The sequence below is a fragment of the Zootoca vivipara genome, chromosome 10 (genome assembly GCF_965207765.1).
Source record: "Zootoca vivipara chromosome 10, rZooViv2.hap1.1, whole genome shotgun sequence".
NCBI lineage: Eukaryota > Metazoa > Chordata > Lepidosauria > Squamata > Lacertidae > Zootoca > Zootoca vivipara.
In genome coordinates, this window is record NC_142593.1 from 38,694,961 (window position 1) to 38,711,444 (window position 16,484).

Below are 16,484 nucleotides of genomic sequence, written 5' to 3' on the forward strand. Positions count from 1 at the left end.
GGCACCACACACTCGTCCACAGGCATGACTACATTAAAATTTGAATTGCTAGACATGTCCACATCTTTAAACATCACCAGTAAAAGGTGGTCTTGTGGAGGAGGAACTATGATGTTCAGCTTTGCGGGTTTCAGCACACTTAAAAAAGAAAAAAAGACACTCCATCCATGTTCAAAAGCCAGCAGGCAAAGGGTGAAGAAACACCGCCCCCCCCAAAAAAAACACACACACCACGCAGCTGGAATTTAAATTTCTTGAGAGAGGAAGCTGAGCAAAACTGAGCAGATGAAAAACTGAGCTGTGCAGCTTTAAAATCTCCAGATCTCCTTCCCCTTTGTCAGATCCTTGCTGTTTTGCAGGCAGTGAAAAGCAATGAAAGAGACTCTTTTGTTTGGTTCCCCCTTTTCATTGAGCAACACACCAACATAGAGAGAAAGCTGAAAAGGACACAAACATGAAAATGAGCGAGGTGCCAGGTCCTCCCTCCAAGGGGAATTTCCTGAAGGCATTGGTGATGTGCAGCCAAAACATCACCCTCTTTAAAAACGCAACGAAAAGATTCAGCTCCACTGAGAACCTCACCCTGAGCAGGAAGTTTTAAAAGGGAAATAAACCACACATCTGCCTGTTTCTCCAAGCAGAGACTTTGGAGCCAGAAAGGAGAAACGGGTAAAGCCAGGCATGGAAACCCAGCACCCCCCTTTCATGATGGAAGTAATCCCTTGCCACCCTCCCACTCGAGATGGATGGAATGGTGAAGCAGAACCACCTCCAGTGCCCTTTGATTCAAAGGAGGGAGGAGTTAAATGCAATGAATGGAAACTCTCCACCACGGAGAATCAGGATCAGTATAAACAGGGGGAAAGAGGATTATTTCATAGAAAAATCAGCATTTCCTCCCATCAAGAAAAGGAGACGGAAAAACCCTGCTATATCCTGAAGCTATTTGGCAGCATTTGAAGATGGTTCTGCCTTCCTGCACAGCAGTCCCCCTAGGCAGCCAGCCAGCTCTCTCCCCCCCCCCCTTTCATCACAGACAGACCTCCTTTCAGTCCCAGTTTCATCAGCAATCTGACAGCTTTACGACCCAATGACCTATCCCCAGTGCCACCAATAACAAAATCTAGGAGGACAGGGACATGCAGACTGTCCACATGAGCATCCAAGAAGTCTGTGCAAAGCCAGTGGGAGATTGCATCTCCTCAATTGCCACTGTCCTAGAAATGTCTTTGTTTAGCGATAAGAAGGTATTCCTGTTCCCTTCCCCCCCCCTTTCCCTGGGGGCTCCCTCTGCTGATTCACTTCCATTTCACACTCCCTGATGCTTCGGGGTCGAGGTTGGGGGGGGGGACAAGGGAAAAGAGAAATAAAACGGACAGCAGCATCTCTCTTACAGGGTATTTTGATCACACAGACAGCAGAAGCTGGAAGGAGGGGGCAGCGAGGGAGGGGACGAGTTACTAGTGCAGGATTATAATGTTCTGGGATAATCCTGGGCATGTTTTTTCCTTGTGGGGAGGGGGGGGAGTCCAAGGAAATCCTGCGGGGGTGAGGAGGCTGCCTGGAGGCAAAAGCGGAATAACGATTAAACAGGACAGCTTAACAGTAGACGACTTAAAGGGAGAGAAAGAGAAAAGGCTAGCTAAGGTTAGCGACGTGTGTGCCAGGGAAAGGAAGCTGCGGGGATGGACTTAGACTGTTAGAGTGCTAGGTTAGAGAGGCGAGCAGGAAGGATAAGTTTAAGGTCTAGAAAAAGAAAAATGTGTCTTTAACTAGGGGAGGCAGGTCCGATGGGAGAAAGAGCTTGGGAGTATCAGACGGGGAGGGAGCGAGGATGGCATGACTGCACAGGTGGATGGGGGGGTTCATGTTTGGAGAATGTGGGAGGAGGAGAGACCGTGACCCAAAACCCAGTGACTGGAAAGGAGGGGAGTGGAAAAGAGAGAGGAAACAAGCCCTCGCCCTTCCCGTCGGTCCCACCCCACCCTGCCCCCCAACGACCGAGTGACTCACCGACTTGCAGGACGTTGTCGACGCAGCCGCCGTCGAGCAGAGCAATGCCCCTGCGGAAGGGCAGCCGGTTCTCGTCGCCAGCGGCGTCCGCTGCTCCTCCGCCGCCGGGCGCGGTGCTGCCGCCTCCGCCTCCGCCGCCTCCTCCTGCGCCTCCTCCCCCGCTGTTGTTGGATGCGGCGGTCGCGGCCGAGGCGGTGCCCCCAGCGGTGCCCGTGGACCCGACGGCGTTAGATCCCCCGCCGGGCGCGGCGGCTGCGGCGTTACTGGCGGCGGCGTCCTCGGCAGCGGCGCCGGTGTTGAAGGAGGAGTACATGCAGATCTCTCTCTCGCTGCGGGGGAAGGACCAGTAGACGATGCGGCGCTGCACGGGCTCCGGGATGCGCTCGAAGCGCTCCTCTACCCGCTGGAACGGCCACTTCTCCGCCACCCGCCGCGCCGCGATGTCCAGCAGCGACTCCGGGCTCTGCGTCTTGCCCAACGGCAGCACCCCCAGTGCGGCATAGGCGGCGGCCAGGGCAGGGGGGAAAGCGGCAGCGGCCGACGAGGCGGCAGCTACCGCGGCCGACGAAGGCCCCGCTATGCAGAGCGACCCGACGCCGACGCCGCGCAGGCCGCCTTCGACGCCGACGCCGGCTCGCTGGCCCGGCCTGCACCCGACGCCGTAGCCAGGTCTGCAACAGAGGCGCTTGGCGGGGGGAGGGAGCTGACCGCGCTCCGCCATGATCGCGCCGCTTCTAAACAGACAGCGGAAGTGGCTGTACTCTATAAACGGCACCAGGAGCGCTGCGAGAGGCTGCCGGAGCGCGAGACCCCGCCCCTCAGATCCATATATGGGCAAAGGTGGGCGGCTCCCATCCGCCCGGCCCTCGGAGAAAGGGGCGGGGAGGGGTGGGGTTATGCAAAAGCCAGAGGCCACAAACATAAATAGAACGGGCCCGGCGGCCGTGTGCTCGACGCGTCAGCTGTGACGGGAAGGCGGCGTCGTTCAAACGTGGGAGGGCAGGGCCGGGGAGGGGAGAGCCGAGGGCAGTTCGGGGAAGGGACGGAATCGGGCGCGCGCGCACACAAACTCGGTCTTGTCTCCGCCGCATGGAGGAGGGGGGCCGGCCTTCTGACGCGTCGGCACCCAATGCCAGCCCGCCTTGCGCGCGTTGCTTGCGGTGGGAAAAGGGGGCGGTGCCCGCCGGACCCCTCTGTGGCACCATTTAAGGAAGGGAAGGCGGGTGAGGGGTGTGGCCGCCGCGCGGCTCCTCCACCCGGTCGTCCTTTCTCTGAGCTCAGCAGGAAAAGTCATTGAGATGGAGGCGGGATAAACAAAAGCTAAAGGTGGGAGGAGGAGGGGAGCGAAAGCGGTTAGGCTCGTGCGTCTGGGAAAATACGGTAGCAGCAAGCAAGCGACGGTTGGGTCGCCTCACGCGCCCGGCCGCTTCTTAACGGTCGCGTCGCTGCCCTCGGGCCAGACAGACACTGCGCCCTTGAGGCACCCTCATGCTCTCTTCGCTGCTCGTCCGAGGGGAAGAAGACCAAAAGCAAAGCAGCGGCGATGGGTTAGTCGGACAGCCTCACTCTGGGAAGTGGGAAACACATATTTACGTTGCGCTTTTTAATTTTAAAAAGTGTGTGTTTGGGGGGGGGGGTTGATATGGAAGGAGGGGTTAAACCTATACTGAATAAAATTGTCGGTGCCAGCAAGGCGCTTTGATTTTCACGCTTTTTAGTGCCTCCCTGAGGTAGGTCGACTAATTGGGGGGGGGGGGCGGTCGAATCGATTAAGTTTGCAGGGCCCCTACTTGGGAAAGAAGCTTTACCCCTCACGCTGCGCGGCCTCCCCGTGTTTATTTTGTGAAATAAACTTAAAATTTGTTTTTGAATGTTTTGATTCCTCTTATTTAATAATCCTACAGTATATTCTTTTTGTAAACCGCTCTGAAGTTTTTTTTTCTGCAATCAGGCGGTATATATATATTTTATTAAATAAATAGGTGGGCACGTTTTGTCTGCTTAGATTGAACGGTCTCTGACAACAGGATTGCAGGTATGGCTGAAGCTCCCGGCACTCATACATATTGATAAATTCTGGCGACTTCTCTAATCCTACGTACACCTGTTTTGAGGGCATAAGGATTTCAGAAAGGCTAACACCCCAGGGAACATGAGCAGGAGGAAAGCAATGCTTATTTGTAATTCTGAAATTAGGTTTCCACACACCCCCTTCTTTCTTCTCTCCCTCAATTTACTGGAGCTGAGTTTGTAGGGTCAGGCACAGTGGCACCCTGAACAGTGTAGTCCTGACTCCACCTAACTGGTCATATATATATAACTAGAGCCCCAACTCTTGAATAGGCTTGTAGCTCTTTGATGCTGATCACTGCTTAATAATAATAATAAAGAATAGCCTTTTTATTGTATGTTTTTTTTGTTTATTGTAAGCTGCCTTGGAGACCTGCTGCAACTCAGACAGAAAGGTACTGTGAATAAATGATAGTTTGCATGGGTGTAGGCAGGAGGGGGCAGCTGCCCCCCCTAGAAGCAAAAAAATTAATGTATTTTACAGACCATAACCAGCACTTTTCCCCTCCAAAAACTGAAGTGGAAAGGGCTTTGCTTTAGCAAGAGCTTGGAGGATTCCATCAACCCACTTAATTGTCTGATACAGTTCCTTGCCACTTCTGGCTACCAGGGTATTGCTTAAGATTTAAGCCTTAAATACAAGACTGACTTCCAGAACTCTTCATCAAGCATGTTGGAAAGATGCTTAACTTTCATCTCCATACAGAGTTGAGTTGCTTATAAGTATTTGCATGTGTTATCAAGCTGACCCTGTAAATCAGTGGTGGCCAAACTTGGCCCTCCAGCTGTTTGGGGATTTCAACTCACATCATCCATAGCTAACAGGACCGGTGGTCAGGGATGATGGGAATTGTAGTCCCAAAACAGCTGGAGAGCCAGGTTTGGCCACCACTGCTGTAAATAGATTAGAATTGGCAACTTTTAACACTTGGCCTGGTGGTTATGTGAAAGTGGTATGAGCCACTGAAACACTTTTCACCAGTGGAAGATCAGAGTAGATACAAAACAGACAATGCAGATACAAAATAGTGAGATTTTCTCTATTTGCTGAACAATTAGGTCAGATGCACAGTAGTTTTCTTACAGAAAGCTGCCAAATCTCAGCTATGCTATATGAGCCTGAGACAGTTTTGTCTTCTCCCCCACACCTCAGTAGTGCACAGTTGCTATAAAATTGTCCCATACTTGCTTTCCCAGTCACATCTATAAGGATAAATATGGTAAATGTTGTTTGACATGTCATTTGCACATGCATATCTTCTTGTGGCTTCTCTGCAAAATGTGAAGAGCTCAGCCAACTTTAAGCAGAAAGCCCTGCTTGCATTCCATGAGAAAAATATATTTTACACTATTAGAGTGGGATGCTACACACACTCATACTCCATTCCTACGCCTGGAACAGACAATAACTGGTGATGGGCTCTTCACTGGAGGTATTTAAACAGATGCTGGAGAGTAATGTGTAATGAATGCTGTAGTTGCATGCTGCATTACAGATCCTACACTGAGCAGGAGATTGGACTAGATGACCTCTGAGGTTTCTTCCAGCTATGATCCTATGCCAGTATGAGGGCTGTGATGGTAGGAGGGAAATAGAAAGGAATTTTTAAGGTATGAGTAGTAGTATTAACGTTTATTTGATGTATACTATTAGTCACAGAGTATACTATACCATTACCTTTCTTTGTAAGTCAGCATTTTAAAAAGTATTTATACAAAGTTTGGTTAACTGACTTGGAAATATGAGAATTATGGCTTCAAATGCTGTTAGAGCAGCATAGGTTGCAAATACCAGTATAACTTCTTCTGTTGCTTAGAGGAAAAGTCTGCCATACAGAAGCAGAAGCAAGAATAGCATATATGTTTTTGTTTTGGCAGATAATATTTAAACAGATGTAGTAAGTGGGGCATATGAAGAGAACATTTTGGAGACTATTCACATCTCCTTGAGTTTTTGTATATTATTTTGAAAGAAAACTGAATCTTAATTAGGCTACTCTAAGAATAAAAATGAAAAAAGAATTGTTAGGTTTAGATTTAAGTACTTCTTTCAACTGTTTTAAAAGAAGAGTCTATATTTCAGAAATAACATTTTGTTCTATTATTCTGTTGGGAAACATTAATAATTTAAATATTTCCACTCAAACCTAGCAGTTCAGTATTTCTGATAGAATGAGGAAGAGGTCACTTTAAACGTATTCTCAGAAAAACACATTTTAAGGGAGTAATCTGGCTGAAGTTCATGTACAGCTTAAATCTTATATCTTGCTTTGAACTCAACTGGAATGGAAATTTGTAGATCTTAACACAATAACTTCACCAATATCTGTTTTCTAACAGGCATAGAAATAACTGGTGGTCAGGTAGCAGTATAAATTGTCCCAGGTCGTATTAAAAGTTTGTTCTTTGCAGCTCTTCTTCAGAATGACTTATCTTGGGGCAGGGACTTTCATTGCACCTAGGCTGAGTAAGCTGCCAATTACACATGCTGAAATTACTGTAACTGGTAATTTCACTTTCACCTGAAGCTTCCTGCTTTGTAATACAATCAGCATAGTTTTTTAAAATATTTTGTACCTAATTGTCTGAGCCAACTTGATTATCTGTGCTAGTTTATTTCTGTAGGCTTATTTTCACTTTCTGAATGCCCTGAGGCAAGTCCTTGGAAAGGTTAGTGACTCCTTGTTTGAAGGACCCGTAGCTATTTATCTCTTACAGGAAACAGAGCCTATCAAAATAAATTAATTTATTTTTAAAAAATTCCAGTACTTAGTTGGTCTCTAAGGTGCTACTGGCCATTTAAAAAAAAAATCTTTATTTCAATTGTGTCAGACCAACATGTCTACCTACAGGAACAAAGCCTGCTGTGGTGTTTTTAAGTAGTACATTAGCAAGCTTCCTGTACCTACATATTGGAAGCTGGTTATAGTTACTCAGGCTCAGCCCTAATACTGAAAATAGTTTCTGGGACTGAGGAAAGCAAGCTAGATCACATTAAGTGGTAGAAGGAAACATATAGGTCCACATTCAACTGCAAAACCCTGCTGCCAATATTTATGGGAAATAAAAGATAAATTGAACTCTGATTCCATTCTTATTCCATGGAAGTGTCTTGATGTATTCATGGGGCTTATTTCTAAATAAATGTGTTTAGGATTGCAGTCAATACAGTACCCATTAACCAATGCCTTTTTAAATCCCTCAGTTCTCATTGATGCTTACCCCATTTCAAGACTAATGCTGCAATTGGGGCATGCAGGGTGGAGTTAGGGGCAGGCTAGTAAAAAAAGGAAAGTTGGTCATTTTGGTGGACTGTTGTGAAGCTGTTATGTTTTTCTTAGCAGGCTAAGTGGTTTAGAGATAACAATACATTATGCACAGATGCATGTATTGGAACTTCAGTGCCAATTTAAAATGCCATTTTGGCAAGGGGCAGTTAAAAGCAGGGAAAATGTAGTGGGTGCTTAATACTCTTTCCTCCACTCTAGTCTCATTCAGCTCAATGACTTTTCCCTCCACTGGATATCAAATGCAAGTTTGACCTAACAAGGCAAACATACATTTTCTATGGCAAATATGCATTTGAAACTTTGGGGGGGGGAGCTACTGGGGAGATTTGGAGTGGGAAAATTATGGATGAGAGTTAAGTGCCCCAGTATTGTTTTCTGCATCTCAAATTGTCTTTTTCTGAAATGGTTCTTTAATTATTAAAGAAAAGTACATTGTGCTTTAATGTTCATTTGTGTGTGATTTGTGTGTAACACATTGCTACTTCCCTCTTGGATCTATAGAGCACATACCGTATGTTGTGGACAAGCTTTGCAACATTAACCAGTGAGAGAGGCTCAAGTTTTTAGCTATGAAGTCTCTAGTGTGGCATAGTAGGGGAATGTGATACCCCAGTATAAGAATTATTCCTTCTGGAAAATAAACGGCTCATGATCTTGGTAGCTTTAGAGAGGCAACAAGGCTTTTATGTCATCAGAATGAAAATCTGGCTGCTGTGGCAAAATTTAGGGTGACAGGTGTTACCTATGCAGCAGATTGTTCTTGAGCTGCTGTGAGCTGTCAAAACAACATAGTGTATTTTGCCTACCTTATTCTGCAATTGATAGTACTTATATTACACTGCACCTACATTTAAGTTCACAACATATGGTCCAACCTAAATAAATACAGGCACCCCAAGGTGAAAAGCTTTATGCCACAGTGTATTGTGAGCAAATTGACTGCAATTAAAACTTTTAATGTTTAAAGGGATCTATAAAAATACTGGTATTAACCATCTGCTCTGGTTAATTTTTAGCAAGCAGTTTTAAGTGTAATGTTGCACTTCCCATAGGAAATACTGAGCTGGCTCCACAGATTCCTTTGTGAGGGGAGGGCACTTGTGCTCATGAATGGGAGGGGGTCCTAATGGCTGCTAATTCCTGTTTCAAGCTTTTGCTTCCTTTACTTCATCCCATGCTGCTTTGGCAGATCCATTGAGCCTTAGAAGTGCCTTTTCAGTGGGCACAGAGGACTGCTGTGGAAAGGATGAGGAAAGGTCCTACACAAGTAAAACTTTGCTCATACTTTCCTAGATCCAGTCCATGATAGTAAATTTAAAAGAAAAGAAAAATAAGAAGTATATTCTAGCCATGGGTAAGGGTTTGAATCCAATTCTTCATGTCACTCTTTGCCAAGTAAATAACCCAAATAAATGAATAAGCTTATACATCTGAGAACAGGTCAACCATTTCTAGAAACACTGAAAAGTGGTAGCAGCCTAGTTTCCTCACAAAACAAATAATACTTGGGTTCCACAAGAACTAAAGGAGAAGGAGGAGAAGGATCTGGGTACTGTGAGTCATTCAGTTGAGGCCGTCATCATCCTGCTCAATGTCATGAACTGAATCACAATTTGATGAGCTAAACGCGATATGAGCGCCCCAACCCCAGAGTCGGTCACGACTGGACCTAATGGTTAGGGGTCCCTTTACCTTTACCTAGAAGCCATAAACTATGCTATCTTGTTGCTGTTATCTGCATAATCTGTTCCCCTTCATGAAGGATGAAAAAGTTTGAGCCAGAAAGGTGAAAGAGCAGAGGTGGGGAAAAGGGAGGGAGGGGCTGCAAGACTTCTGGTAGCCTGCTGGTGGAGCTTGTGACCTGCCCCCTGGATATCTACAGATATCCAGCCTAGAGGCAATTAGTTCAAGAACGAAATTGGGAGACATCAACACTGAGTACAACAAAGAAGCATAAGATTCACTCTTAAGGGAATGGTTACAGATAGAGACAGAAGATTGCATTTAACCTTTCTTTGATCGGTTGTTTCATAAAGTAATTTGCTGATTTTCTGTAATTTTTACATATGATATATAATTCTTAAAACTCCATGTTTTTGTCTTAGTAAACTTTAGCTCTTGTTTCCTGTTGTGGTCTCTTCTTGTTTTAGCACCTCCATACCTAGAAGCCAAGGGATGCAGGTGGCGCTGTCGGTTAAACCACAGAGCCTAGAGCTTGCTGATCAGAAGGTTGGCGGTTCGAATCCCCGCGACGGGGTGAGCTCCTGTTGCTCGGTCCCTGCTCCTGCCAACCTAGCAGTTTGAAAGCACGTCAAAGTGCAAGTAGATAAATAGGTACCACTACAGCGGGAAGGTAAACGGCATTTCCGTGTGCTGCTCTGGTTCGCCAGAAGCAGCTTTGTCATGCTGGCCACATGACCTGGAAGCTGTACGCCGGCTCCCTCGGCCAATAACGCGATATGAGCACCCCAACCCCAGAATCGGTCACGACTGGACCTAATGGTCAGGGGTCCCTTTACCTTTACCTAGAAGCCATAAACTATGCTATCTTTAGAGGCTTCAGATGGACACAAGGGTTATGGATTGATTGACAGAGCAGCCTTGTAGAAATAATCTCCCCTTTATCTCATGGAAGCAAGTTATTTAAAAAGAAAAAGGTGGTTAGAGAGAGGAGCACTTTTCCTTGTAACCAGATCTTCCTTCCCCAGGTAGCACAGAACCCAGGGTGGCTGGGAGGCAGTGATCAAAGCTTGAAAACCAGAATTTTAAAGCTGTGATGCTAAGAGGAAGGGATTGGGAAAGAGGCCAAAGAAATATTATCCTAGTTCATTTATCTGCCTACACTGCAAAAAGAAATCAACTACTTACAATTATGCCCAAAGATAATAATAGCTAAGTATGTCTTAGTTTTAATTGTAATCAGCGAAGCAGTTTTTCAATCTGTTTCTGGTGCCTCATGTTACTGAACTTGGGTAAAAATAGTGAAATGTACTTTATACAATTAAATTTTATTCAGAATATTTCTGCCTTTTTCATTCAGTTTACAGAATGGAAAGCTATATGGGAACAGATGTTGAGAATGCTTGGGCAGTCATAAGCATGCCATTTCCTTCAGTTAGATTGTTAGATATGCTTGCATCTGCATTCTTATAATTTATTTAGTGTGTGAAACATCTAGTTCCTTCTGCTCTGTTTATCTCTGGCTCAAACCTCACTGCTATCATTTTTTCACCTGCTATAGTAAACTTCTATATTGAGTGGCAGTTTTGAATGAATCACAATTATAGATGAGGAACCTGTGGACCTTCACATGTTGCTGGTCTACAAGTCCCTTCACCCCTGAGACCATGCTAGTTCATGCTGAAGGGAATTGGGAGTACAACAATATCCGGTAGGTAGATCATAGAATCATCAAATTGTATAGTTGGAAGGGACCCTGAGGATCATCTAGTCCACCCCCTGCAATGCAGGAATATGCATATGGGGATCGAACCTGCAACCTTGGCATCATCACAACCATGGCATTCCCAAACCTTGGATTACAGTGTTAAACTCTCAGAATCAAACCATGAATCTCCAACTCTCTGTCATGGACCCTTTGTATTATCTTGCTGTGTCTCTGCTTCAGGTGTGTCAGTAAAATGTGAGCAGAGGTGCCTGACATCATTTGCAAGCTAGAAATCAAGTCAAAATAGTTTTCTGTAGGCTTATTTCTATGAGACAGTCTGATCCTTATTTTGCTGTAAGTAATTACATTTAGTTGTGCTGTGTAAGTAGCTTGTTCATTGTTCACACACAAAAACGTTGCCTCTAATTGGCCCACAGGCTTCCAGTGGGTAAGATCAACTGCAAAGGTAATTTACCTGTTTGTCATCTGCAATGAAGAAGTATCAAGTAAAATCCCCTGGTATATGTCCTAGTGGATGTTTTTTTTAAAGGAAAAATATTAATTTTGGATGAAATCCCCTTTTCCTCTTCATTATTCAAATGTAATATATTGCTGAGGAAATCCTTGGCCATATCAGAGTTGTGCAAATGGAGGTACTATTCTTGAATTGGAGGCTGCCTTTCTGATTCCCAGGGGAATCTGAAAACCTTGACTAAATTATGTTATTGTTATCCAATGTGTTGATTCTGCAATATTTACTAAACATGGCACATTTGAAATTGCCAGCCAAAACAATGCCTCTCTGTTGAGTTTCTTTTTACAGCTGACTCAAAAATCCAAAGTCTTTGAGAAAAGAAAAGAATTGCTGCAGATAAATATTTGGTATCAGTAAGTAAGGAACACCAGCCTCTTCACAAAATATTTGAGTTATCACTGTGGTGAAAGAGGAGCAATATGTAATCCAGGTTTTCCATGTCCTGAGAGCATTGCTTTCTTTGCTATAAAGTCCTTGGCTGTATGGATCAGTTTTATGTAGCAGGAGTCAAAACATATAATGTAGCAGTAGCAGGCTTCTTTCATCTTGCATGAAGTGGTTACAGTGGTTACAGTGTCAAATAAGGATTTAGGAGACCATGTTGAAATCCCCACTCAGCCATGAAGCTCACTGGGTGACCTTGGGCAAGTCACATCTGTCAGCCTAACCTACCTCATAGGATTATTTTGAGGATAAAATGAAGACATTTATTTTGAGAATAAAATTAGAGCTCCCTGTAGGTAAGGTGGAATATGATCTTAATGATAATGAAACAAATAATAAAGCTATGTTTCGAGTGCTGTGTCTAGATGTATGTTCCACAAATAGTAAAGTAGAACTGTAGAATTATCTGGATTGCTATCCATGATCGTGTTTATTACATGTTGCTGAGCACCTAAGATTGAGAAATTCTGATCTTGTATGCCTGCCTAAAATACGTGGGTTGTACATTCATATTTGCAGACATAAGTGGTAAGAAAAGTAACAATTTTCTGTTCACACGTGGTGATGATGATGTTTTAGGTTGATTTCAGTCAGTCAGAATAGTGTACTGTCAGAATAGTCTACCATGACTTGGAAATAACTTTTCAGTTTCTATGAAACAACACATAAATGTTCCATTAAGGAGACCCCTTAAAAATGCCTGCTGAAGGGCAACAGGAAAATTAACATTCCCATAACAAGACCACCACTGCTGGTGGCTTCTGCCTGTGTGCATTTTAGGTAGGCACTGTTGGAAACTCTACAGTGTCTGAACCCACCCAGACACAGCCTAACATAGCTGGGTAGACAGACTCCTCATCCAATGGAATGGGATGTTTGAAGGCTCTTCAAATAGCCTACTTTACATGTAACACTAAACCCTGGTTTGTTTGATCATGCAAACCCAGCCATCACTTAACCACAAATTCTTTGTTCCCAACAGAGCACAATCAGGATAGTAAGCCATGGTTTGTTGTTGGCTTATTTACCTTGGCTTGTTCTAACTATGGCTTGTTGCTATATAGAAAAATAGGATGATTTATTAATGATTTATTTCTCTGCCATAAATGCTCACCAAACTACAGAGCCACACAAAAGGAAACTACTCCCAAGACTAAATAGCCCACTTGGGCTTTGCTTAAATAAGAACTATGCTTAGTTACTGATTTTCTGTGCCCCTCTCCTCTGCTGCAATCCCTCCCTCACAACAGCTACATTTCACAGCTGTTGCAGAGGAGAAGAAAGTTTAAAATGACTCCCTTCTAATATCTGAAGTGGAATGAATAGAAAAGCAGCACAGTTAAATGAACAGTATGCAGTGATGCTCCAATTTGCCTTATTACATTATAGGAACCATTTATATCTGAATGTAAAAAATAGAGAAGAAACAGCAGTTGTTGAAAATAAATAAATGAAAATGAGCATTCACATAAGTAAAACTGGCAAGCTTAAAAGTTCAAACTCTGTATGATGCAGAAATATAATTCTTGGAGGAAAACACCCTCAATAAGCTTTCACTCAATGAAGAAAAGACTTAGCAACTCATGGATAATTTGATTCCCAAGTTCTCCATTTTCTGGCATGACTAACAACCTGAAGTATGACTCAGCCTCAGAGACCCTTTTTAACACAGAACCTACTTTGTGCGTATTCTGTTAGAATAACTTTGCACATGCTCACAAAAAATAGTTCCAACAGTTCCTTTCTCAGCTTTTTTTTTTTTTTGCTTTTTTTTACACTGTAAAGGCACCATGCATGGACAGCAATCCAAGGAAGGGGAAAACTTGGCTTCACCTAGCACTGGCTGCATGAAGAGACTCCACTACCCAATGCACTTTGGACTGATTGTGTACAGCATACAGAGGACTTGGAAGTCCTTCAGCTGTCCCATTCTCACTGGGCAACTGAACAATCAGGGGACTTGTCAGCAGCAACACCAAAGTGGGAAGCAAATAAGCAAGCAGGATGAACAATAAAGGGTCAGGCAAAAGGCGAAGTCTGAGCAGTCCATGGTCCATTTTGACATAGGCAGGCAATAAAATAACAAGCAAAGCACAGGGATGGTTCATTGTTAAAGTACTGTTTCCTTAAAGATCAGTACTGTGCTCGAAACTGGAGCTCTCTACCTTAACTCTAGCTGGGAACATGGTTATTTTAAGGTAAAAATTTGGAGAAAGGAGACAACATGGAGGAGCAGTTTTATTACTTCTTTAAGGAAAGGTTTAAGGGTTTTTTAATTGAAGGTCAAAAGCATCATAATCCTGAACATGATCAGAAAACTTACTAGCTTCCAGTCCCACCCCATCTTTCCCACCCCCATCACCAATACTCAGGTCCCCATTTCCCATTGCCACTGACTACCTGACTACCAACACCCGATTGACTTAAGTCAAAAACCACCGTCATCTTCACATACCCACATACAAAGTTCCATGTCCACCTTCTTGCACCAAATCACTAAAATGCCATCACATATTTTCCACCTTAGTCATATTTTACTTCCCAATCAGAGCAATGCCAGCAATTCAACAGGTATGAGAACTTTAAGGTGAAGAACTCAGGCTTCAGCTTGTCTTTCCCTCCTACTCGTTTTTCTTCATGTGTTAATATTTTTTTAGATTGTGAGCTTGAGGGCAGGGACTCATTTTTGTAAGCCACTCTGAGAGTCCAGGGTGGGGTGTAAAAGCCAGCCATACATACATACATACATACATACATACATACATACATAGGAAAGAGAATGGTATGCATGAACTCCAAATGTGCCGAAGTGCATCCTTGCTCAAATTCTTCTATGTCTCTTGGCACCACAAACTTCCTACTCCAGGCATTCCCAAACTTCGGCCCTCCGGATGTTTTGGACTACAATTCCCATCTTCCCCAACCACTGGTCCTGTTAGCTAGGGATCATGGGAGTTGTAGGCCAAAACATCTGGAGGGGTGCAGTTTGGGGATGCCTGTCCTACTCCATACAAAAATAGAGCTTCTCACAGTACGTAACTACAGGATTCAGGGATCATTTTGACAATGTGCACAGGTGGAACAGGCACAGTTGGTAGTTATCTGGATCTTCTTTTCCCCCCTTTTTGAAGATGAAGAGAACTGGAATGTCGAGACACTGCCAGTACTAAGGCACTTCCAAGGCCCTCATGATATCAGGGGGTTGTGTATCTCTATTCAAGAAATATTTGCAGATGATGCAGCCTTGACAGCACACTCCAAGGAATCTATACAGAAACTCATCAACCATTTTGTCTAAGCCTGCAGGGAGTTTGGCCTTACCTTCAGCCTGACGAAGACCAACATCTTGCATCGCAGGACATTGCCAGCACTCCATGTCAGCAGCACTGGTGACCACCTGGGTTCCACCATAACCAGTAATCTCTCCATCATTGTTGAGCTGGACAAGGCATCTACAGCAATGACTCATCTCTCCAAAAGGGTATGGAATAATGTGATGCTAATGTCCAATACCAAGATGAAAATCTACCAGACTTGTGTGTTGATCATGGAAGTGAGTTGTGGGCAATTTACCACTGTGAGGAGCGATACCTCAACACCTTCTACATGCGCTGCATCAGAAGGATTTGGGGCATCACATGACAGGACAGAATTCCAAACAAAGATGTGCTCTCCCAAACCCACATTGCCAGCATGTTCACACTCCTGTCTCAGTGACATCGATGCTGGCTTGGTCATGTCTACAGAATGGCAGATGGCAGGAACCCCAAGGATGTGCTTTATGAGGAGCTGGCTTTCGGCACCAGGCCAATTGCATTAGCAGTGACCAGAGGATAAATGTCCACTAGAAGGAGTGCAGAGAGAAGAAATGCTATGGTGCATTTGTAGCAGCACAACCAGACGCCTTCATCTGCCCAAGCTGTAACAAAGCATGTCTCTCCTGCATCAGTCTCTACAGCCAGAGCAGGCACTGCAACCATCCAACAGCTTGACCTCACCCCCAAAGGCACACTGCTCCACTGACTGCCTAAATAGATGAATGCCAACCTAGTAGAAACTGGGCAGCTGCAAAACAAACCAAATTTCTGTGAAACAAGCCATGGTTTGATCATTTGTGATTTATCATGATTTGTTTGTAGTTTGTTAAACAATCTATGGATAACATAAACCATGCCTTTGTGTTATGTGCCAGACTATACCACTGTTATGTACCTGCCATTTTCTAATTCATTGTAACTTTTATTAATGCTCCCTCTCAATATCAGTTCTAAAATTGTTATAAATGCAAGAAATCTGAAGTTTTGACTCTTCTGAGAGCATCACCATTATTTTGAATCCAGTGCATACATATTAAACAGTAGAATATTACAGGAGGCTGAATGACTTAGGTTTTTAGTTCCTCAGGAAATGTTTTGGAAATGTTTGTCTATTTATAGCTTATTCATTCTTAAATGCCACATAAAGTTGAGGGAAGGCCTTCAGAAATTATTCCAGTGAGAAAAGAGTTATTTAATGGTGTAAATGCAGTTTTTGAATAATGGGCTTTAACTTGAAAAGCACTTGGATAAAGGAAGCTATCTTGTTTATGAGTGCATCTTGACAAACAGTTGACTCTATGTGAGGACCTTATGAGTTTCAGTAGTACTTTATTTCTGTTAACTAAAGAGGCAATCTTCCATGGATTGAACACAAGGATTGCTTAGAACTGTATAATAAACAAATGGATCATTTGTTTATACTATTT

General features: G+C 44.0%; 1 protein-coding gene and 1 long non-coding RNA gene across 2 annotated transcripts in view; one reads left to right on the forward strand and one right to left on the reverse strand.

Annotated features, from left to right (window-relative positions):
• Positions 1-3,875, reverse strand: part of ZSWIM6 (zinc finger SWIM-type containing 6) — a 97,837-nt gene extending 93,962 nt beyond the window's left edge. The window contains exon 1 of the mRNA XM_035100374.3: positions 2,014-3,875. Within this exon, the coding sequence (XP_034956265.3) occupies positions 2,014-2,935 (922 nt within the window). The 5' untranslated portion in view covers positions 2,936-3,875. The remainder of the gene's footprint in view (positions 1-2,013) is intronic.
• Positions 3,472-16,038, forward strand: LOC148684441 (uncharacterized). The gene is made up of 2 exons (XR_015946078.1): positions 3,472-3,560; positions 13,526-16,038. It is a non-coding gene; the product is annotated as an uncharacterized LOC148684441 (long non-coding RNA).
• Positions 16,039-16,484: the final 446 nt, after the last annotated feature.